Raw genomic sequence first — 26,016 nt, forward strand, 5'->3', positions numbered from 1 at the left:
ACATTCAGTAGATTTTCTGTGATCTGGGGTTTTCTGGCTCAAACGGGTGCTCTGATTTGCCGGCAGTTTGTGATGTAAGAGCCTGCGAATCCCATATATGTCAATGGGATTTGCCAGCAGATGTCACTGTGTTGCCTGTTTTCATTGTAGCTCAAAAGGCTTCCAAACCCCAAAGAAAACTTCAGACCACAGAAAATCCACTGAATGTTCAAAGTTCAGGTTTTTTGGGTGTAATTGAGGTCATAAAACCTAAAATAAAAAAATAAAAACAAAAGTAAATGAAAATGAATGTCATAAAACCTTTAAGTCCAAATATAGAAACTATATCCCCACCTAATATAATATATTTTTATACTTAATATATTAATAATATATCAGTGTATTATATTAATATAATATAATATTATATTAATATAATACACTGATACTCCATGTTGAGAGTGACAGTGCAGGGACAACAGTCTTCTGTTGATTTAAATTGAGATATTTCTCGAATTTGTCCTTTTTTTTTTTAGAGTCTAAATTTACGTTAAAGGTTAAAAATAAATAATAATAATAATCATGCTCACAACGCGTCGCGCTGCGACACGTTGAGACAAAAGTGCTGCAATTCCACATCTCGCCAGTAGGTAGTGCTGGCAGCTTCAACGTTGGATAATATAGCCTTACTGGGGGCGTGGTTGTGCCGAGGAAATTATACACACTCACCGACCAGCTTCCCCCCCCCGAGTAGCGCCTATTTAAAAAAATAATATATATTTATTTTTGCCATGCTTTATTTAGATAAGACAGCGTGTAGAGATAGAGAGGACATGATAGATAAGACAGCGTGTAGAGATAGAGAGGACATGCGAGAGGACAGAGAGCGCAGAGGAAAGACGCCGCACAGCCAATAGTGTGACGGCGTGGTGATGACACGCCAACCCTTTGGCTAGCGGGTCGCCTGATTATTGTTCTCTCTTGATTTGTGCTTTTGTGAAGTCATGACCAGATGACCTTAAATCAGTGCCTGCTTGTGCACCTGTTTGCGTAGCCTAACAAGAAGGCTACAATCTCATCTTTATGCTCCACTTTTAGGTGATAAAAGAAGGTGACCACCGGAAACTACAACATGACATCACTGACCACCGGAAACTACAAGATGACATCACTGAGCCGCGGTGGTAAGAGACTCACCGCTCACCCCAAACACATCTCTCTGTTTTGACTAAAACTACAACATGACGTCACTGAGCCGCGGTGGTAAGAGACTCACCGCTCACCCCAAACACACCTCTCTGTTTTTACTAAAACTACAACATGACGTCACTGAGCCGCGGTGGTAAGAGACTCACCGCTCACCCCAAACACATCCCTCTGTTTTTACTAAAACTACAACATGACGTCACTGAGCCGCGGTGGTAAGAGACTCACCGCTCACCCCAAACACACCTCTCTGTTTTTGAGTGGTGCAACCACTCCGAGGAACAGCAATGTCCGACTCCTAACCTATGTGACTGACTATGTCCCAATGTTTAGAGTATCAGTAGGGGCAAAAGTGGCGCTGTTGTGCCAGTAATGGAGAGAGAGAGAGAGAGAGAGAGAGAGAGAGAGAGAGATAGATAGTGTTGCACTGATGCCTGCTAATTACAGAGCGAGAGAGAGAGGCAGGGGGAGAGGGGAGTTGCACCACTCAGTTCACACGGGTGTGATTTTTTACTAAAACTACAACATGACGTCACTGAGCCGCGGTGGTAAGTGACTCGGCGCTCACCCAAATGCACCTCTCTTGTCTTTACTAACCACCTTTTCAGTGGTCACCTAAAACTGGAGTATAATGGCCTGAAGAGTTAGAACTAATATGTTACGCAAGTTTTGTCAAAATACATAATTGGCTTATGTGACGACGAGTGATGCTATTGAAAGACAATCAAAGGTAGCTTTCTTAGTATTGGTTTGTCTTCAGCACTGCTTGTTGTAAATGTCTGTATTTAGCCACATGGTCTTTGTTTCCTGGTATGCTCTTTGCATACGGCGATGTCCAGTCCCTCTCGAAGGCAGCCGTGATCTGCTCCAGCACCGTCACCCGGTCTGTCGTCACCTGGTCTGTTTCTTTCATGTCCGGCTTCATCTTGATGACCAGCCCGACTCCTGCATTTGTGGCAAAATCGCTCCCCACCCAATTATGGTTTCCTGTGGGACGAGCAAAAAGAAAGTATTAACCCATTTAGACCTGAGGACGATTCTACGAAATGTCTGGTTTTCTGGTAAACCTCTGTTTCTATATCAGTTGTTCTCAAACAATGTCATGTGAAGGACTCCTAGAATTGTCTGTATTTGGACTCCAACCCCCCCCATCTCAAAATATGTTGTTCCAGGGACACCCAAGAAGCAAAGATTTGAGTTAAAAATGTTGGCTCTGAAAAGATATATATTCCAAATGTGCGACACATTTAAATTTAAATAAATAGCAGACCTAGAAGCTCGCAGCGCTTGTAGATCTGCTATTTTTCAATAGCTAGAGCATAACATAATGCTTAAAACACCAATATAAATCATTATATATATATATTGCATTCTTTTATGAATATTCCCAATGCTGAATTACATTCACTCACCAATGTACAGCGCATTGAATATTCCCAATGCTGAATTACATTCACTCACCAATGTACAGCGCATTGAATATTCCCAATGCTGAATTACATTCACTCACCAATGTACAGCGCATTGAATATTCCCAATGCTGAATTACATTCACTTACCAATGTACAGCGCGTTGTCCGTCACAACATACTTGTTGTGGTTAAGGCCATGTTGATTGTTGTCTTTGTGTTCTCTGTGACCAAAAAACCTCTGCAAAAGTAATTTGTATTTAAGTTAAAAAGAAAAGAAAAGAGAAAAAAAAAAGAATTACAAATAACTTGTACTGTATGAATGAATGAATGAATGAATGAATGAATGAAATATTTCTTTTTCGTGTCATGCCACTTCTGTGGCCGTCACCGTCAATCCCATATGGGATTATATGACACATTTAGTATAGGCTACAACTGACATTACAGTCCTTCCTGTTCATATTCCATTATACATTACATGAATACATATCACCCATTCTTGAGATAAGGGACAAAACCTTTTTCAAACTGGATTTTTTTTTTTTTTAAGATACATTCAAATCAAATAGATGTATTTGTAGACACAGGTCTCAACTACCAATCTTGAGAAGGAACAGGTTTTTCGCATAACATTTCTTTCTAAAATGGGACATTTATGCACTTAATACCTGATTCATGTCAACTCCGTCAGACACACTAAAATCCCTTTTAATTGAATTTTATCATTTCAACAATAATATAAAGTCCTCAGTTATCTTATAATGGCTTTCAGTAATCAAGTTAAGTAATACAAATCTTTTTATATTATTTTGTTCCAATATCACACTATTATGAAATATCCAATTTCTCAAAACCGTCATTTCAACCTTTATTTTCAATATTATAACATGAAAACCATGTTAAAAAAAAAAAAAATCATCATTACGTATCATTTCAGTTGGTGTTTCAATACATAAGCACAAAAGATTTGACAGCAAATTTTCTATTTCTTTGGAAATTAACAAAAACATCACGGGACGAACGTCTGACGGAGTTGACGAACATCTGACGGAGTTGACAAGTTTAACTGATTTAGGTTCTAGACCACCTAGGATCTTGATTCTGGTGACTAATCCCACATTTTCAAGGATGAGGAATACAGTGGTACTATTTAGATTTGCCCTGTGAACATGGCAGCCATTTTTCAAAATGGCCGCCAACTTTCTGTTATTTCCCAATAACTCAAGTTCTACACCACCTAGGATCTTGATTCTGGTGACTAATCATACATTTTCAAGGATGTGGGATACATTGGTACTATTTAGATTTGTCCTGTGACCACTGACCATGGTAGACATTTTTCAAAATGGCCGCCAACTTTCTGTTATTTCCCAATAACTCAAGTTCTACACCACCTAGGATCTTGATTCTGGTGACTAATCATACATTTTCAAGGGTGAGGAATACAGTTGTACTATTTAGATTTATCCTGTGACCATGGATGGTAGACATTTTCAAAAATGGTGGACCTGCTATTATTTTACCAATTTACTCAGGGAATATTATCAGAATAATATAAAATCTGTGAATACATTTCTTACCAAGAATTTTCTTCACCAATGTTTGTAAAGGTGTCTACTAACATATCCCACATTGGTTTCTATTTGACCACCCTAGGGGCATGTTTGACAGCTGCTGAAAGTTGGGTACCATCAACAACCAATATAAGGCTAAATGTTCTAAATTTCATTATGCTTTAAGTAGCATGCATGTGGCATGTCAAACTAGGGGCTTTTCATGATTCTGGATCCATTCCAAGCATTAGTTTTGCACAAAAAACACTACGTTGGCTAAAAACGGCCATAGCCATCATCACAGATGTGATGAGGTCAGCACATGTCGGCACATTTGGGCAAGTGGCTATGGCCAAACTAGGGGGTCTATGGCCAAACTAGGGGTCAAACTCCTTGGGCTAAATTCGGTGAGGTGAACAGTGAGCAGTGAACAGTGAGGGAAAGACTGAAGACAGAAGATTTGGCTTCAGGACCATCAGGCAGGATGTGCAGACACTGAAGGCATCAGTGTCTTTCTCTGTGTCCCCAGCATGTCAACCAAAGCAATGTTACCAAATCAAAGGAGCCTTCACCTCATGTCACCTGGGGCTGGGTGAGCAATCGTATCCTGTATCTAAACTCACAACTAAATACAGACACTTGGCCAGACTGCCGTTTGAAAGGGTCAAACCCCTCATCCTGATTGGGGAAGACCACCCCACCTAATCACACCAACCGAAGAAGTGAGGTTGGGGCCTCCAGGTGGGCCAGCAGCCATCTGCACAAAGACTGGGCTGGACCCTGCAGGAAAGCAATCTCCAGCCAAGACAATGTAAGTTGACTATAACAGAGCCCCAGAACACAGAGCTCAGGAGAAGGATGGAGAAACACTGGCAGGAGGCCACCAAGATACAATGCCCCAGAGACCCAGAGTGTGCCACCACTGGCAGTAAGGAGATCAACTGCTGCAGCAAAGATGTCATGAAAGGCAAGTCTCCACCAAAAAAAACCCTGAACCTAATCGGGGTGTCAAGAGACCAAAGTTTCTCCCCCACAGTTCCCTGCAGTGGCCAGTGAAGTCAAACTGTGCATCTGTACCTGAAAGGGGCAAGTCAAAGGCCAGAAAGCCCACCTCCTTTTAATGTCCTGTCAGTAGAAACTCAACCTGCACCTGAAATAAGCCCTTACCTCTCCCAGAGAAAGTTCATCCTTGAAAATGTAATGATTAGTCGCCAGAATCAAGATCCTTGGTGGTCTAAAACTTGAGTTATTGGTAAAATAACAGCAGGTTGGTGGTCATTTTGAAAAACAATGGCTGCCATGGTCACAGGACAAATCTAAATACTACCACTGTATTTCTCATCTTTTAAAATGTATGATTAGTCGCCAAAATCAAGATCCTAGGTGGTCTAAAACTTGAGTTATTGTAAAATAACAGCAGGTGGCGGCCATTTTGAAAAAAAAAATGGCTGCTATGGTCACAGGACAAATCTAAATATTACCAATGTACCCCACATCCTTGAAAATGTATGATTAGTCACCAGAATCAAGATCCTAGGTGGTGTAGAACTTGAGTTATTGTAAAATAACAGCAGGTGGCGGCCATTTTGAAAAATGGCTGCCATGGTCACAGGGAAAGTCTAAATTGTACCACTGTATCCCTCATCCTTGAAAATGAGGTCTTAGTCACCAGAATCAAGATCCTAGGTGGTGTAGAACTTGAGTTATTGTAAAATAACATCAGGTGGCGGCTCTTTTGTAATATGGCTGCCATGGTCACCACGAGACAAATCTGTGATGGCCCCATAGCCAAAAATGTTCCTTAAGGCATGCTCTAACTGTGTGCCAAATTAGAATACTGCCCATTATTCAAAAACAATAATTTTATTGTTTTAGGAACACTTTTGTCAACTCCGTCAGATACACGTCAACTCCGTCAGACACAAAATCTGACGGAGTTGACGTCTGACGGAGTTGACAAAATGGCATTTGTTTTCATCTTAACCCTCTTTAGTACAATGTAGCCATTTTGTTTTGCTTAATTTTGTTAGCTAAACCTAACCCCTAAACTAAAATAATAAACATTATTTTGGAATTCTTAACAAAGATCATAATAATGTCCTGACGGAGTTGACATGTAAAAGCTGTGACCACATTGTTATCAACATTGTTTGTTTAAAATATCAAACAATTGAATGCTTGTCAGACCAGGTACTCCACTGTTGCAACAAATATAAATGGGACTTGGAAAAGGAGTCTTCAGGCTAAATCTGTCGACAATATTTTCTGATTAATTTAAGACTTTTAAAAAAACCTGACGGAGTTGACGGAGACGTGGGACGAACATTTGATATGAGATATTTAATAGAAAATATAAATTAAAATTAACTGTGTATATTATTTGCTATGTTGTTGACAATCTACTTTAATTTAGTATGTATATTTATGTGATTGTGACAGTATTAGACACTTTTTTGGCAGTTTGAAATTGTGGCCACTTGCTGGGGACAGGCTAAATACAGGCCTTTTTGGGTACAGGGCCTGCTTTTAACTAATTCAGATGGAATATGAAAACAATTATAATGAAATTAAGGGCATAATAATACACAACTGTATTACACTTAACTTTGCAAGTGCTTTTATTTTTATGAATTAATTTATTTTTTACATAAAATAAGGCTCTTATGTGTGGGACATGTTTTTTCCACTTTTGTCCCTCATCTCAAGAATGAGTGATATACATGAATACATATTTGTATACAGTACTTGAACAAAATGAAAACAAATGAAACAATTTTACATGTACTGTAAATGGCCCTCCTCCGTATTGACCAGGCTCTGTCAAGGAATGAGGCAAATGAAAAAGTGTACTTTTGCGTTTCAGTTTCTCAAAGTCATCCAAACATATAAAAAAACACGTCCACCCCCCCACCCCCCTGATATGTCCTAAGTAGGCCGAGCGTTGTAGAGTTGGAATGGACTAGTGTCTAGTGTCTATATTGTCTAGTGTCTAGTTGGAATGGACTAAAGTGTCTAGCTAACAGAATGAAGCGTTGTAGAGTTGGAATGGACTATAGTGTCTAGCTAACAGTATGAAGCGTTGTAGAGTTGGAATGGACTAGTGTCTACTCTAGCTAACAGTATGAAGCGTTGTAGAGTTGGAATGGACTAGTGTCTATATTGTCTAGTGTCTAGTTGGAATGGACTAGTGTCTATAGTGTCTAGTGTCTATATTGTCTAGTGTCTAGTTGGAATGGACTAGTGTCTAGCTAACAGTATGAAGCGTTGTAGAGTTGGAATGGACTATAGTGTCTAGCTAACAGAATGAAGCGTTGTAGAGTTGGAATGGACTAGTGTCTAGCTAACAGAATGAAGCGTTGTAGAGTTGGAATGGACTATAGTGTCTAGCTAACAGAATGAAGCGTTGTAGAGTTGGAATGGACTATAGTGTCTAGCTAACAGTATGAAGCGTTGTAGAGTTGGAATGTTACAGACGCTAGAACTCCTATTCAATCGTGCAATTGCTTTTTGTTTTTTGTTCACATCTGTTCTAGCCCATTGATGCCTGAGGCCGAATCTGGGAACGCCTCCTAGGGCCTGACCTAAGGTTTCTGAAAACCTTCAAATTCGGATGATTTTTTTTTAAATAGTTATGTTGCTACATGTATAGCAATAGCTGATGAGACACAGAGAGCACGCCGGCATCAAGGGTAGAACAACGTATACGTTGCACCAGGCGTCAATGGGCTACATGATGTGACAGCAACACTCCATGCATTTTGACACTGCACTCTTCCTTGTCTACGTGAGCGGACGTTAGACCCCCCCCCCCCCCCCCAGGTCCAACTCCTCTAACTTATTGTTTTTTTGTTTTTTTTGGTCAATATACATAATTATCAACTTTTGTAAAAAAATGTTTAGGGAGAAATTCCCCTTTAAGATTGCAGTAGCATGACCGTCTAAGGCGCGATTCATACTCCTATTTTAGAGCAGAATAAAAGTCGGTTCGGCTCTGTAGAGTCTACAATGTAGACTGACGAGCCGAAATCATTCCGGCACTACAGCGCCGAAAATAAATAAATAATAATAATAATAATAAGTAATAATAATAATAATAATAATAAGTAATAATAATAATAATACCACTTCGAGGGAGCAGTTATCCAGCTTCATGCACAGAGACTTCAGCGAGGTCACAAAGTTGAGTGTGAGCGGGTGGGTCTGCTTCCAGATACTGATGAGCAAACGGACCCTGACTCCTCTCAGAACCACGGCCTCTCTGAGGGCCTCGTCGATGGGGGACCAGTACCTGGAGAGGGAGACGCTTTATCAAACAATTTAACCCATTTGGACCCGAGACAAGATTCTACAAATGTCTCCTAAATCCTCTATTTCAGTGCTTCTCCTTATTTCATGTCAAGGACCCCCAGAAACTATATGTAAATTGGCCACTGACCCCCATCTGAAAATTATGTTCCAGGGACCCCCCCCCCCCCCAGAAGCAATTATTGAGTTAAAAATGTTTGGTCGGAAAGAATATATATTCAAAAGTTTGTGCCTCATTTTCACGATTAAAAAAAAAATAGCAGAACTACAAGCTCGTACTTTGAGCTTGAAGATCTGAACATAATGCTTAAAACGCCAAAAGGGGTTCCGGTAGCCATAATCAGCCATCATCAGACCATGCAATGGAGCCAGTATGGACATTAAGGTCACGTTGTCCAACTACTAATCTAATATTAACCCTAACCTTAAATCGAACCCGAACTCTAACCTCAGTCTTAAACCTAGGTCACCTACCTCGTAACCAAGCTCCCTCTGTGGCTCCTGTTGACCAGCGGCAGGTAGTCCATGACCGAGATGCAGACGAACGTCTTCGCGCTATGGATGACTTCGTGTATGGCGTCCACGTCTCTGGTGCGACCTCTGGTGCAGAACAGGTCGGGGGAGGTCTGTAATGGAGAGACACGTCATTCTGTTAGGGGAGGTCTGTAATGGAGAGACACGTCACTCTGTTAGGGGATGTCTGTAATGGAGAGACACGTCATTCTGTTAGGGGAGGTCTGTAATGGAGAGACGTGTCACTCTGTTAGGGGAGGTCTGTAATGGAGAGACACGTCATTCTGTTAGGGGAGGTCTGTAATGGAGAGACGCGTCACTATAGGAGCATTAAAGAGAAGAGTTTAGGGGAGGTCTGTAATGGAGAGACGCGTCATTCTGTTAGGGGAGGTCTGTAATGGAGAGACGCGTCACTATAGGAGCATTAAAGAGAAGAGTTTAGGGGAGGTCTGTAATGGAGAGACGTGTCACTCTGTTAGGGGAGGTCTGTAATGGAGAGACACGTCATTCTGTTAGGGGAGGTCTGTAATGGAGAGACGCGTCACTATAGGAGCATTAAAGAGAAGAGTTTAGGGGAGGTCTGTAATGGAGAGACGCGTCACTCTGTTAGGGGATGTCTGTAATGGAGAGACACGTCATTCTGTTAGGGGAGGTCTGTAATGGAGAGACGCGTCACTATAGGAGCATTAAAGAGAAGAGTTTAGGGGAGGTCTGTAATGGAGAGACGCGTCACTCTGTTAGGGGAGGTCTGTAATGGAGAGACGCGTCACTCTGTTAGGGGATGTCTGTAATGGAGAGACGTGTCACTCTGTCAGGGGAGGTCTGTAATGGAGAGACGTGTCACTCTGTCAGGGGAGGTCTGTAATGGAGAGACGTGTCACTCTGTCAGGGGAGGTCTGTAATGGAGAGACGTGTCACTCTGTCAGGGGAGGTCTGTAATGGAGAGACGTGTCACTCTGTCAGGGGAGGTCTGTAATGGAGAGACGTGTCACTCTGTCAGGGGAGGTCTGTAATGGAGAGACGTGTCACTCTGTCAGGGGAGGTCTGTAATGGAGAGACGTGTCACTCTGTCAGGGGAGGTCTGTAATGGAGAGACACGTCATTCTGTTAGGGGAGGTCTGTAATGGAGAGACGTGTCACTCTGTTAGGGGAGGTCTGTAATGGAGAGACGTGTCACTCTGTTAGGGGAGGTCTGTAATGGAGAGACGTGTCACTCTGTTAGGGGAGGTCTGTAATGGAGAGACGCGTCACTATAGGAGCATTAAAGAGAAGAGTTTAGGGGAGGTCTGTAATGGAGAGGCGCGTCAAAAACCGGGAGACACATTTGTGCTTGCTTACCTTGCTAAGATTGCGATATAAGTCGCTGATGATCGCTCGCTTCATATTTTGAACGAGATGCATGTTGAAGTACTCATGTACTCGAGTATAAAAGTACAAAAGTATTGGTATCAAAATGTACTTCAAGTCTTCAAATGTGTAAAAGGAGCCTACAAATACCTCAACATTGTACTTAAGTACAGTACTTGAGTAAATGTACTTCCACAGTGTTGATTTTGTTGACTAAATACCAAGGGGATTCTTTTTTTCCCAGTGAAACCTTTTTTCACTGACGAAAACTAAATGAAAACTAAATGAAAACTAAGCTATGATTGATGACTAAAACTAAGACTAAATATAATTGACAATTTCGTCAACAAATAAAAACTAGACAAAAATGTTAGGAAGGGAAAGACAAGCAAAAGACAAGTAATTTTACACTTTGTTGCATGCTGAAAACAGCCCATCACTGCGACGCGTTGTGAGCTTGTAGATCGGCTATTTTCAGCAAGTGTAAAATCAGTCATTACAGCGGCATATCGAGGCCCGCCAACATTTCAGTCGACTAAATCGACTGTAGATTTTGTCGGCTAAGACATTAAAGTCGACTAAAGCTAGACTAAACACTAAAGCATTTCAGATGACTAAAATAGGACCAAAAAATTAAGCTTTATTCCAAAGACCATGACTAAACAGTCGCGGTACAGCTCCATTCCTTCCCAGAGAATGATGAATGTTCGCTACATGCAACTGATAAACATCGCGTCTGCCGCGAGGCTACGATGATTTATTACTGTCAACTTAGAGATGTTCAAAGTCAATACCTTTTACTCGGCACGACATGACACTGTGTAGTATTTGATATGAGCACCTCTGTGTAGTATTTGATATGAGCACCACTGTGTAGTATTTGATATGAGCACCACTGTGTAGTATTTGATATGAGCACCTCTGTGTAGTATTTGATATGAGCACCTCTGTGTAGTATTTGATATGAGCACCACTGTGTAGTATTTGATATGAGCACCACTGTGTAGTATTTGATATGAGCACCACTGTGTAGTATTTGATATGAGCACCTCTGTGTAGTATTTGATATGAGCACCTCTGTGTAGTATTTGATATGAGCACCACTGTGTAGTATTTGATATGAGCACCACTGTGTAGTATTTGATATGAGCACCTCTGTGTAGTATTTGATATGAGCACCACTGTGTAGTATTTGATATGAGCACCACTGTGTAGTATTTTATATGAGCACCTCTGTGTAGTATTTGATATGAGCACCACTGTGTAGTATTTGATATGAGCACCTCTGTGTAGTATTTGATATGAGCACCTCTGTGTAGTATTTGATATGAGCACCACTGTGTAGTATTTGATATGAGCACCACTGTGTAGTATTTGATATGAGCACCACTGTGTAGTATTTGATATGAGCACCTCTGTGTAGTATTTGATATGAGCACCTCTGTGTAGTATTTGATATGAGCACCACTGTGTAGTATTTGATATGAGCACCTCTGTGTAGTATTTGATATGAGCACCACTGTGTAGTATTTGATATGAGCACCTCTGTGTAGTATTTGCCCCAGAAGTGGTGCGTTTTCTATGAAACTGAAGCATCTTTGAAGAGATCTTTTTAAAGTGCTTCTATAAAGTGTAAAGCATGAAGTGGACCTGAGGAGAGCACGGTGGTGATTTCTGAAAACAGAGTCCATGTATTTTTCGGCCAATTTTATATATTTGATTAATTAAATTCTGAAAACTGTCCATTATCTAAATACCATTTAGAAGTGATTAAATAAAACGTAGTTCAGTCGGATAACTCACAAAGAGATCTAACCAATATTTATTATAGAATGAATACATGAAGTGTGCATGTAATATTTTACCTTGGGGTTCGGCCCTGCTACATTTTTCTCCCTGCTCGGCACAATTAATATACAACCATCATTAACATTTTTACTCTAGTTTTTATCTGTTGATGAAATTGTCAGTGTCATGCCTCTTGACGGAAAAGAGTATTTAGCATCATCTAGTGGTTGCTTTGAAGACTGCTGTCAGCTAATGTGTTCTAGTTTCCCTGTGTTCTTATTGGTAGTTGTGATCACATGTCACAAGGCCTTTACTTCCTGGTCAGCCATTGTTTTGAGAAAACACACAGTATGTTCTACAGAAACAGAATATTGAATCTCTTGCCATCCACCTGTTTTGAGCCTTGAAGAAGCTTTGTCTGTGAGTTTATCTTACATGTTTCATCTCTGGGAATAAGTAATGATGCATATTTTGCTGTTTTTATTTTACATTCGTGAGATTTATGGTCAATTGTCTACCATGCCATTTGCGAACATTTTCCGCCATAGTATTAGTCGACGAAAACAACACTGCGTGGCATTAGTAAATAATAATAATAATACATATTATTTATAACATACTTTATATTTGAAACAAATCTCAAAGTGCTACAAGCAGAAATATTTAAAGAAAAAAAAAATAAGAATAAATATAATTCAAACATTAACAACATGACGTCACAAGCTGCGGTGAAGAGCAAACCACCGCCACCGCTCCAGCCCTTCTCTCTGTTTTTACTCACCACCGGCTCAACGTTATTTCAGCTCCGGTGGTCACCTCACCACCGGAGCGGTGGTCACCTCACCACCGAAAATCCAGACCATGAATAGGCCTTTAGTTTCACTGCACGGACACATAACCGATGCCATCCGTCGTGCACACAGACAGTTAGTTTCACTGCACGGACACATAACCGATGCCATCCATCATGCACACAGACAGTTAGTTTCACTGCACGGACACATAACCGATGCCGTCCGTCGTGCACACAGACAGTTAGTTTCACTGCACGGACACATAACCGATGCCGTCCGTGGTGCACACAGACAGTTAGTTTCACTGCACGGACACATAACCGATGCCGTCCGTCGTGCACACAGACAGTTAGTTTCACTGCACGGACACATAACCGATGCCGTCCGTCGTGCACACAGACAGTTAGTTTCACTGCACGGACACATAACCGATGCCATCCGTGGTGCACACAGACAGTTAGTTTCACTGCACGGACACATAACCGATGCCGTCCGTCGTGCACACAGACAGTTAGTTTCACTGCACGGACACATAACCAATGCCGTCCGTCGTGCACACAGACAGTTAGTTTCACTGCACGGACACATAACCGATGCCATCCGTGGTGCACACAGACAGTTAGTTTCACTGCACGGACACATAACCGATGCCGTCCGTCGTGCACACAGACAGTTAGTTTCACTGCACGGAGACGTAATCGGTGGCGTCCATCATGCACACACAGACAGTTAGTTTCACACTCACGGAGACGTAAGCGGTGGCGTGCGTGGTGTTGAGTCTCAGCTCCAGGGCGTCGTCCTTGCCGTAGAGCGCTGTGACTCTGCGGGACCAGATGGTGGGGACGTAGTCCCTGTGGTGGAGCTGCCAGTAGAACGAGAATACTCTGTGCAGGTCCAGCGCCAGGCAGCTGCAGTTGAACACCATGAGGCCCAGCTCCTTCCGCTAGGGGGCGGTAGAGAGAGAACACCATCAGTTCCTTCCTCTAGGGGGCGGTAGACACACACACACACACACACACACACACACACACACACACACACACACACACACACACACACACACACATTCTCACACTCTCCCACTTCCTCCTGGCCATTCGTTTTTTGTGTTATTAATTATTGTGTCCATGCATGACTGAGGTTTATTTCTCTGCTGGAACACCATTTCATTGATTTATTTACTGTTTGACTGGGATCTGTGTCAGATGCTGCGGCCTGCTTAGCTGCGTGCGTGTGTGCGCACGTGTGCACACGCCTGTGTGTGTTGTGCGCGCATGCGTGCAGTCCATTGTTAATTACACTCCCAGCTAAGTCCACCTCACTGAGCCATGAACGGTGCCATGAGGTCATCACTGGTTCACTCGCAGCTAAGTCCCAGCAACGTCTCTCCAGTCTGTTAAAGGACCACTTCACCACTTTTAAACCTATCTTCACTAATAATCATGATAAAATGGCACGTTTTTTTTTCTTCTTCTACTCAGCCTGTGTCTCATAGGAGGGCTGTGGGCAGTTTAGAAACAGTCTTCCAGTGACATCATCATTAGGCAGATTTTTTTTTTTAAACAAGATTTCTTTGCATAAATGTTTAGATTTTCATTATCGTGAGAACGATGGCTTCCATTTCCGCATTGCAACTTTTCAGGACTAGAAAGCCTGCAGCTTCTATTAGCTTGTATTCCCCATCGATGATGTCACTGGAAGACGGTTTCTGAACTGCCCACAGCCCTCCTATATGAGACACAGACAGAGTAGAAGAAAATTGCGCCATTTTCCTCATGATTATTAGTGAGGACCTGTTATATGAAGATAGGTTGAAAAGTGGTGAAGTGGTCCTTTAATAGTAAATGCTGAATTAAAAGTGTTTTTCAGAGGGTCTTACTTTGTTCATGGAGCGGACCAATTAACCCATTCAGGACGAGAACCCCTTTTGGTGTTTTAAGGATTATGTCATACTTGGAACTATTGAAAAATAGCAGATCTACAATGGCCGAGCTTTTAGATCTCTTCTTTTTTTTATCTCGAAAATCTGGCGCAAATCTTTGAATATATATTCTTTCAGAGCGAATGTTTTTTTCCTGGAATATAGTAGTATCTATACTACTTATAGACTGTAGCAACAAAGGTGGTCGGTATCGGGACTCGGAACCGGTCCAGGCCCAGTTATACGGAACAAACGGTACCTTGGAAAGGGAGCGCCAGTCCATCGTAGCGCTGCCGATGTAGAGATGCTTCCGGTCCACGATCCAAAACGAGGAGTGCAGTCTGCCTCTGGTCAGCACCGTCATGTTCACATAATGGACCTCTGCTCCTGGGAGGGGGAGGGGGAGGGGGAGAGAGAGAGAGAGAGAGAGGGAGGGGGAGGGGGAGAGAGAGGGAGGGAGAGAGAGGGAGAGGGGGGGAGAGGGGGGGAGAGAGAGAGAGAGAGAGAGGGAGAGAGAGAATATACGTGTAAAGTAACTTAACACAATTTCCGCCGGGATTAATTTATAACATGCCACGATATCGCCCCGTTCAACCCTTATTTTGAAGATCCAAAACACTGCGACCGGATGTTGTGTTTGCTTCATGGTGTCCCGCGGGCCGCCTATTGGGGAACCCATATAGGGCTGAGCCCGATTTGCAGGGCTGTTGCGGGCTGGGTCTTGGCTGGGGGCTACACCTACATGGACCGGCCTTGGACTGCCTGGCTGGTGGACTGCTTTAGCCTACATGGACCGGCCTTGGACTGCCTGGTGGCCTGCATTGGCCTACATGGACCGGCCTTGGACTGCCTGGTGGCCTGCTTTAGCCTACATGGACCGGCCTTGGACTGCCTGATGGCCTGCTTTAGCCTACATGGACCGGCCTTGGACTGCCTGATGGCCTGCATTGGCCTACATGGACCGGCCTTGGCACCAAATGTCTTGGACGGGGATGAACCTGCGTGGTGTTTGACCTTGGCCGTGCTGGGCAGCGTGGGAGGTTGTTAAGGCTCACGCTGTGGGCATGCAGGGACGTGCAGAGAGTGTTCGGAGGGGCAGGGCTTAAATCCCGCTTAAAGAGGGCATACTTTTGGACAAAAATAGCAGTTCTGCAAGCTTGTAGATCTGCTATTTTCGGGGTGCCACCCAGCACTGCGACGCGTTGAGAGCTTGTAGATCTGCTATTTTCGGGGTGCCACCCAGCACTCTTTATCTACTGGAGATGCGGTGTGTACTGTGTGTACTGTATACAGTATATGCTGCCTTCCGGCATGGCATGGAAAGGAGAGGAGTGGCATTTGCATTTCTTTCACCAAGTAGTAAACACATTTGTGATCTGGAGAGGGCAGTTGTTTTACAGACGGGTAAATGTGCACGTGCCTGGCTGTGGGACGGACGGACGGACGGACGGACGGGGCAACTGCATCTGTTTGCCTTGGGACGATTCTGATGACGGATGACTCGAACGTGGAAAAAAGAAGTACATAATGGTGCTGGCCTGCCTGCAGCATGCCGCTAATGACAAACATTGTTACGTCAGGGTATGGTGATCATGGCGACCTTTCAGTTTGATCACAGAGGCTACGACAGCAGCTGTGTTGCTGTCGATGCCTCGTGAGTCGTGACAGCGCGCGCCCTTCTGAAGTCGTGTAAATCGTTATGCTCGTTTTAAAGGACCACTTTTTAACCCATCTTCATATAATAGGGTCCTCACTAATAATCATGATAAAAGGGCACAATGTTTTTCTACTCAGTCTGTGTCTCATAGGAGGGCTGTGGGCAGTTCAGAAACCAGTCTGTGTCTCATAGGAGGGCTGTGGGCAGTTCAGAAACCAGTCTGTGTCTCATAGGAGGGCTGTGGGCAGTTTAGAAACCAGTCTGTGTCTCATAGGAGGGCTGTGGGCAGTTCAGAAACCAGTCTGTGTCTCATAGGAGGGCTGTGGGCAGTTCAGAAACCAGTCTGTGTCTCATAGGAGGGCTGTGGGCAGTTTAGAAACCAGTCTGTGTCTCATAGAAGGGCTGTGGGCAGTTCAGAAACCAGTCTGTGTCTCATAGGAGGGCTGTGGGTAGTTCAGAAACCAGTCTGTGTCTCATAGGAGGGCTGTGGGCAGTTTAGAAACCAGTCTGTGTCTCATAGAAGGGCTGTGGGCAGTTCAGAAACCAGTCTGTGTCTCATAGAAGGGCTGTGGGCAGTTCAGAAACCAGTCTGTGTCTCATAGGAGGGCTGTGGGTAGTTCAGAAACCAGTCTGTGTCTCATAGGAGGGCTGTGGGCAGTTTAGAAACCAGTCTGTGTCTCATAGAAGGGCTGTGGGCAGTTCAGAAACCAGTCTGTGTCTCATAGGAGGGCTGTGGGCAGTTCAGAAACCAGTCTGTGTCTCATAGGAGGGCTGTGGGCAGTTCAGAAACCAGTCAGTGTCTCATAGAAGGGCTGTGGGCAGTCCAGAAACCAGTCTGTGTCTCATAGGAGGGCTGTCGGCAGTTCAGAAACGAGTCTGTGTCTCATAGGAGGGCTGTGGGCAGTTCAGAAACCAGTCAGTGTCTCATAGGAGGGCTGTGGGCAGTTCAGAAACCAGTATGTGTCTAATAGGAGGGCTGTGGGCAGTTCACAAACCAGTCTGTGTGTCATAGGAGGGCTGTGGGCAGTTCAGAAACCGCCCTCCAGTGACATCATCGATGGGGAATCCTAGGCTTCCTATAGCTAATAGAAACGGCAGGCTTTCTAGTCATGGAAGCCATCGTTCTCACGATAATGAAAATCTAAACATTTTTGTGAAAAACCTTGTTGGGGGAAAAAAAACCCTGATTACGATTATCTCAAATAACTGCGATCAGTGGATTATTATGTCATAAAACTCACCGTGGTCTGCCAAGGTACTGAGTTCAGCAGAGTTCGTCAGGCTGGTGGCGATCTTCAGTCTCATCCCTCGAGAATGCAGGCTGAGCAGTCTCTGGAACAGCAGCTGGCCCTGAGGAGAACAGAGTGACGGAGCTGTCACTGCAGCAGAGAGCATCCTAACCCCTCCATGAGGAGAACCCTCCTGAGGAGAACAGAGTGACGCAGCTGTCACTGCAGCAGAGAGCATCCTAACCCCTCCATGAGGAGAACCCTCCTGAGGAGAACAGAGTGACAGAGCTGTCGCTGCAGCAGAGAGCATCCCAACCCCTCCATGAGGAGAACCCTCCTGAGGAGAACAGAGTGACGGAGCTGTCACTGCAGCAGAGAGCATCCCAACCCCTCTATGAGGAGAACCCTCCTGAGGAGAACAGAGTGACGGAGCTGTCACTGCAGCAGAGAGCATCCCAACCCCTCCATGGGGAGAACCCTCCTGAGGAGAACAGAGTGACGCAGCTGTCACTGCAGCAGAGAGCATCCCAACCCCTCCATGAGGAGAACCCTCCTGAGGAGAACAGAGTGACGGAGCTGTCACTGCAGCAGAGAGCATCCCAACCCCTCCATGAGGAGAACCCTCCTGAGGAGAACAGAGTGACGCAGCATGTCACTGCAGCAGAGAGCATCCCAACCCCTCCATGAGGAGAACCCTCCTGAGGAGAACAGAGTGACGGAGCTGTCACTGCAGCAGAGAGCATCCCAACCCCTCCATGCCCCGGTATGTTTTCCTCCACCCTTTGCACTTTGTTTGCTGCATGCACTGATTCACACTTCGTTCCACAACGTGTCACTCGCCCCAAAATGCGTTCGCGTGCGTGCGTTCGCATGCGTGCGTTCGCGTGCGTGCGTGCGTTCGCGTGCGTGCGTTCGCGTGCGTGCGTTAGCTTGCGCGCACGTGTGTGTGTGTGTTTGTGTGAATGAGTGAATGTAATGCACAATCTATACGTAAAGCTTGTGTGTGTGTGTGTGCGTGTGCACAATCTATTATCTATTATGTAAAGTGCTTTGGATAACAGCGCTGCATGAATGCACCGTATTGACCATGTACCTGTTGTTGGGTAATGTCTCCTGCATGGTCTCATGTACCTGTTGTTGGGTCATGTCTCCTGGTCCCATGTACCTGTTGTTGGGTCATGTCTCCTGGTCTTATGTACCTGTTGTTGGGTCATGTCTCCTGGTCCCATGTACCTGTTGTTGGGTCATGTCTCCTGGTCTCATGTACCTGTTGTTGGGTCATGTCTCCTGGTCCCATGTACCTGTTGTTGGGTCATGTCTCCTGGTCTCATGTACCTGTTGTTGGGTCATGTCTCCTGGTCCCATGTGTACCTGTTGTTGGGTCATGTCTCCTGGTCTTATGTACCTGTTGTTGGGTCATGTCTCCTGGTCTCATGTACCTGTTGTTGGGTCATGTCTCCTGGTCCCATGTGTACCTGTTGTTGGGTCATGTCTCCTGGTCTTATGTACCTGTTGTTGGGTCATGTCTCCTGGTCTCATGTACCTGTTGTTGGGTCATGTCTCCTGGTCTTATGTACCTGTTGTTGGGTCATGTCTCCTGGTCTCATGTACCTGTTGTTGGGTCATGTCTCCTGGTCCCATGTACCTGTTGTTGGGTCATGTCTCCTGGTCCCATGTACCTGTTGTTGGGTCATGTCTCCTGGTCTTATGTACCTGTTGTTGGGTCATGTCTCCTGGTCCCATGTGTACCTGTTGTTAGGCGGTGTTGGACCATGTCTCCTGGTCCCATGTGTACCTGTTGTTGGGTGGTGTTGGACCATGTCTCCTGGTCCCATGTGTACCTGTTGTTGGGTGGTGTTGGACCATGTCTCCTGGTCCCATGTGTACCTGTTGTTGGGCGGTGTTGGACCATGTCTCCTGGTCCCATGTGTACCTGTTTGGCGGTGTTGGGCCAGGTCTCCTGGTCCCAGGAGTTGAGGTTCCAGACGGGGGACACCAGCTCCACGGAGTGCCTGCCCAGGTCCAGCAGGGTGTGGAAGCCCTCGGAGAGAGGGAGGTGGTGGGAGGAGGACCCTGCAGCGCCCTCTGGGATGTTCTCCACTACCACGATGCTGCGTGGAAACAGTATGATTAACCACGTTTCTACAAATGTATTCTAAATCCTGACAGTTTTCTGAAAAGACCTATGTTTCTATATGTCAGCGGTGCTCAAACTATTTCATGTCAAGGACCCCCCCAGAATTATTTATGTATTTTGCCGCCGACCCCCATCTGAAAATATGTTGTTCCAGGGACACATTCCCAGAAGCAAAGATTTGAGTTAAAAAACGCTCTGAAAGAATACATTTATTCAAAGATTTGCGCCACATTTTCATGATTTTTCAAAAATAGCAGACCTACGAGCTTGTAGATCTGCTATTTTTCAATAGCTAAAGCATAACATAATGCTTAAAAGTAGATTGGGTTAAAATATGATTATCGAGGTGAAAATCTATTTATTTGATCACTGTCTTTATTACGATGAAATAATAAATAAAATAAATAAATCGATTAATTGACCTATAGCTAAGCCCCTCCCCAAACTGCAATGGTCTAATCACAGCCAAGCATAACATGGGTTAGATAGACAAACCTCTCCACCAATAGTTTTTAAAACATTGTTTTAAAATAGAAATGCCGCGCACATATCTTTCCAGTGCATATGGCAGGCCTTGTTGAGGGATTTGGAAGAGATTTTGAAGGTCTGGTTCCAAAAATGAACCAGTATTTAATGTGTAAAATCCATGATATTTACATTGGAAAGAATGAGCCCGGCTGGAAATGTGTCCACGTGGGAGTGTCTTAAGTGGGAGAGGGCGGGGCTTAGCTAAAGGTGAATTGTGCAGCACTACTAAATAAGTTTTTTTGAGTGTCAGTTCCAGTTGATATTATTGTAGTTTGTCGACTAAAACTAAGAGGAAAAATCTTCGTCTTTACCACTTTTTCCACTGACGAAAACTAAATCGAAACTAAAGCTATGTGTATTAAAACTATATGACTAAATATATCGACAATTTCGTCAAGAAATAAAAACTAGACTAAAATGTTAGGAAGGGGACTAGTGGACAAGAGATCCAGTATGAGTCATTTTACACTTGGTTGCATGCAGAAAATAGAAGATCTACAAGCGTAAAAGTGTAAAATCAGTCATTACGACGGCATCAAGGCCCGCCAAAACACATTTTAGTCGACTAAATCAACCGTAGATTGAGTCGTATGACATTCAGTCGACTAAAACTAGACTAGTAATACTAGTAGACGAGTAAAACGTGACTAAAGGTCATTACACACTGGCGAATTAGCGACGCGATGCGAATAAGCGATCTGAAAATGAGAAATATTGCATGTTGCAGTTCGCCTGCGAATCTCTGCAAAATACGACACCAGAGCGAACAAATAAAGAGCGAAAACGGTCGCATTTTCGCACATTCGCACATTCGCCACTGATGTGGAAGCTTGCATGGACTTCAATTGTTTTTAAAAAAATGCGAATTATTCGCACGAATAAATCGCGTCGCCAATTCGCCAGTTTGTAATGACCTTAAAACTAAAGGAAAAACTATTCAAAAGAAAATAAAATGTTGCTGCCGTGCAAAAACACCAGCGGTTGATAATATCGTACCGACAGTCGGAGCTGCAGTTCTCCTCGTTGACGCCGTCCTCCTCGTCGCCCCAACCGCCCACCGACGAGAAGATCAGAGTCAGGAGCGCCGCGAGACAGCACAGCAGGGCCAGGACGGCTATGCACTTCTGAGGGGACTTAGAGGGGAGGAGTCATTACTTTATATGTGTACTTCTGAGGGGACTTAGAGGGGAGGAGTCATTACTTTATATGTGTACTTCTGAGGGGACTTAGAGGGGAGGAGTCATTACTTTATATGTGTACTTCTGAGGGGACTTAGAGGGGAGGAGTCATTACTTTATATGTGTACTTCTGAGGGGACTTAGAGGGGAGGAGTCATTACTTTATATGTGTACTTCTGAGGGGACTTAGAGGGGAGGAGTCATTACTGCACTTCGGAGGGGACATAACCTATTTAGACCTGAGGATGAATGTCTTCTAAATCTTGACAGTTGTCTGAATAACCTTATGTCAGTCGTTGCATTTTCATGTCAAGGAACCCCAAGATTATCTGCCGCCGACCCCCATCTACAATTTACAATTTAGGCATTTATCAGACGCTCTTAATCCAGAGCGACTTACATTAAGCAAGAACAAAAAAGCATGGGAATACATCACATAAAAACATTTATCATGAAACATGCGTAAGCTAAGAAAGTAACAGTGGAATATCTATATAATGAAACTATACATATAAACTATACATATATACTACTATGCTTTATGTACTATGACGTGCTATGACTACATACAATGCATCTGATCAAATGTTGTTCCAGGGAAAAGCATGCATGCACGCGCGCACACACACACACACACACACACACACACACACACACACACACACACACACACACACACACACACACACACACACACACACTAAACTCAGAGGTCCCGTGATTAAATAGCTAGGCCCTACTACAGTATGCAAGTATAGAGACATCGGCAACGCGATCACTTTAAAGGTCATCAATCACTTTAAGGTAATCAATCACTTTAAGGTAATTTATACAAGAAGGAAATCATTGGTCATTACGGTGTGAACGCCTGCCCTGCCGCAGATATATACCATCGATTATACGTCCAGGATCTCCGATCAATACGACAACAGATCTCCATTCCATGGTAAAAACTCATCTGACAGCCAAACTGATATAAGGGAATCTGTCTGTCTCCCACATGGAGATCTGTATCTGCCTGTCTGTCTGCCTCCCACATGGAGATCTCTGTATCTGCCTGTCTGTCTGAAGAGGGAAAACTGACTCACTGTGAAAAGTGGAATTGTTAAATATGTACATGTCTGTACATGGAAACACTCAATTGCTGTGCATGCTTGCGGTTGTGCGTGTGTGTTTTCCAGTGGTGGAAAGTAATTAAGTACATTTACTCACGTAGGCTACTGTACAATTTGGGGGTATTTCTACTATACTTGTGTACTTTAATACTTGTGTATTTTCAATTTCCAATACTTTTACTACTACTACTACTACTACTACTACTACTCCAGACCAGTATATCTCTGTTCCAAATATAATACTTTTACTCCACTGCAATTATAAAGCTTTAGTTACTAGCTACTTTGTAGTTTTGAATTATTATTACAAAGCATTAACCACTTCAGTCTCATTTGAAAATAGTCAATCTAGCTTGTAGATCTGCTATTATTATTATTATTATTATTTTTTTTATATACAATTTACAATTTAGGCATTTAGCAGAAGCTCTTAATCCAGAGCGATTTACAGTAAGCAAGAACAAAACAACAATCGTAATACATCCAAACATAAAAAAGGCACCATGAATCCTATACGTAAGCTTAAGAACCTAATAGTTTGTACATTAACATTTACATTTGGAAACTTGAAACGGGACATTCCGTATGAGTACTTTTACATTTTGTATATACTTTCAGTACATTTTGATGCCAATACTTTCTCTCGGGCGTCTCCCTAGGGAGGTCCAAGGATCACGTCCCACTGGGAGGAGACCCCGGGGCAGACCAAGGACCACGTCCCACTGGGAGGAGACCCCGAGGCAGACCAAGGATCACGTCCCACTGGGAGGAGACCCCGGGGCAGACCAAGGACCACGTCCCACTGGGAGGAGACCCCGAGGCAGACCAAGGATCACGTCCCACTGGGAGGAGACCCCGGGGCAGACCAAGGACCACGTCCCACTGGGAGGAGACCCCCGGGGAAGACCAAGGATCACGTCCCACTGGGAGGAGACGCCGGGGCAGACCAAGGACCACGTCCCACTGGGAGGAGACCCCGGGGCAGACCAAGGACCACGTCCCACTGGGAGGAGACCCCGGGGCAGACCAAGGACCACGTCCCACTGGGAGGAGACCCCCGGGGAAGACCAAGGATCACGTCCCACTGGGAGGAGACGCCGGGGCAGACCAAGGACCACGTCCCACTGGGAGGAGACCCCGGGGCAGACCAAGGACCACGTCCCACTGGGAGGAGACCCTGGGGCAGACCAAGGATCACGTCCCACTGGGAGGAGACCCCGGGGGCAGACCAAGGACCACGTCCCACTGGGAGGAGACCCTGGGGCAGACCAAGGATCACGTCCCACTGGGAGGAGACCCCGGGGGCAGACCAAGGATCACGTCCCACTGGGAGGAGACCCCGGGGCAGACCAAGGACCACGTCCCACTGGGAGGAGACCCCAGGGCAGACCAAGGATCACATCCCACTGGGAGGAGACCCCGGGGCAGACCAAGGACCACGTCCCACTGGGAGGAGACCCCCGGGGCAGACCAAGGATCAAGTCCCACTGGGAGGAGACCCCCGGGGCAGACCAAGGACCACGTCCCACTGGGAGGAGACCCCGAGGCAGACCAAGGACCACGTCCCACTGGGAGGAGGCCCCGGGGCAGACCAAGGATCACGTCCCACTGGGAGGAGACCCCGTGGCAGACCAAGGATCACGTCCCACTGGGAGGAGACCCCGGGGCAGACCAAGGCGCAGTTGGAGGAAACACATCGACTCACTGGCCTTGGAACGTCTCGGGATCCCCCCAGGAGGAAGTCACTAATGTTGCTCTGGAGAGGGAAGTCTGGAGCTCTCTGGTGGAGCTGTTTCCCCCCGCGACCCAACTATGGATAAGCGGTTGAAGAGGGATGGATGGATGGACGGACGGACGGACGGACGGACGGACGGACGGACGGACGGACGGACATTTTAAATTCTTGTAACAGAGCATTTATACTTCGTATAGTATTGAGTACTTTTTTGTCCACATGGTGCTTTCAATATATAGGTTGCTCTACTCAAGTCAGACGTCCAGAACAAAGGCATTGTGGGTAAGGTTATAATAACGCAGCACTGATTGCCTGAGCGGAGCGTTCCGTTTCTCAGCTTCTTCTAAAAGTGCAGGCTGGCGCTTTTTGTTTCGCTTACGTTCACAGATTCCTCTACCATTGCATTCTTCATATACGCTGTTTAGCTGTGTGTGTGTGTGTGTGTGTGTGTGTGTGTGCGCGTACGTGTGCGTTTATACGGCTGTGCTGTCATTGAGCCGTCAACAATGCATATCATATAGTCTCTTTCATTCTCTTTGAGATATCAGGTATAATAACCTCGTTGACACAATACGGTATATTCGGGAGAAAAGCCCATGTCGTTAATAACGCCTCCGGTAGCGGCTCTCTCTCTCTCTCCTCGTGAAACATGAAACGGGATGAATGAAACTCGGTGAAAAATGAAACCCCCCCCGTGACGCAAAGGAAGGAATTAAGGGCGGGAACCCCTTTTGGCGTTTTCAGCCTTATCTTATACTTTAGCTATTGAAAAATAGCAGATCTACAAGCTCAATACGAGCTTATAGGTCTGCTGGAAATAGCCAATAGTGCACTTTTGCACAAAATAACACCTGGACCTCCACCTGGAGGGGGAGAGGTGGTGGAGTTAGCTGCTTTATAGCAGACCGTTTGGGAAGGAGAGAGGTGGTGGAGTTAGCTGCTTTATCAGACATTTTTAGGGTCCAATGGAGTTAAGAGGTTTTGTCCAATATATTCGGGAAAAAAATCTAAAATGGAGTTATGAGGTTTCCTCCCGACAGCAACAGAAATGATGCACACGACGGCCATCTTGCCAGCAAGGTGCTAACAAGGTGCAACTTCCCACAGACGGCCCATTCATCCAAACAGAACAGTCCTATTTAATTGTATTAAATAACGTCAAACTCACCAACATTGCAGCTGTTACGGAAAGCTTGAATTATCCTCTTTCAATCTGTATAACGTGTTTGTTTCATACAAGTCCACCGTAGACATTTTATGAGCCATACTCCCTGTCCAAGAGATTCCTCGCAGATGATAGTTTGGAAGCGCTCGTTTACCATCACCCAACAGCCCAGGCGCACCACCTGTTTTGAATGTGCACATAACGTAGGAGGCAGCAGGAGGTTGCTTTACTGAAAACGAGCGCTTCCAAACTCTGAAGCAACAACAAGCAAACCTCTGCAAGGCATTTCTTGACCGGAAGTATAGCTCATATAATATGTCCACGGTGGATTTTTATGAAACAAACACTTTTCAGATATAGTAAGAGCGAAATTCAAGCTTTTCGTGCAGCCGCAATGTTGGTGAGTTTGACGTTATTTAATACAATTAAATAGGACTGTTCTGTTTGGATGAAT

The 26,016-nt window shown here is 44.7% G+C and overlaps 1 protein-coding gene across 1 annotated transcript; it reads right to left on the reverse strand.

Moving 5' to 3' along the window:
* Positions 1-1,924: 1,924 nt before the first annotated feature.
* On the reverse strand, positions 1,925-25,719 carry pld5 (phospholipase D family member 5; the record flags this gene model as incomplete). The annotated part of the gene is made up of 10 exons (XM_080759023.1): positions 1,925-2,172; positions 2,745-2,835; positions 8,273-8,438; positions 8,930-9,081; positions 13,643-13,840; positions 15,078-15,205; positions 17,717-17,825; positions 19,638-19,815; positions 21,366-21,502; positions 25,666-25,719. The coding sequence occupies 10 exons, from the start codon at positions 25,717-25,719 to the stop codon at positions 1,925-1,927; spliced, it is 1,461 nt and encodes a 486-aa protein (XP_080615149.1).
* Between the last annotated feature and the right edge of the window lie 297 nt (positions 25,720-26,016).

The sequence above is a fragment of the Protomyctophum bolini genome (assembly GCF_963924005.1).
Source record: "Protomyctophum bolini genome assembly, chromosome: 3".
NCBI classification, from domain to species: domain Eukaryota; kingdom Metazoa; phylum Chordata; class Actinopteri; order Myctophiformes; family Myctophidae; genus Protomyctophum; species Protomyctophum bolini.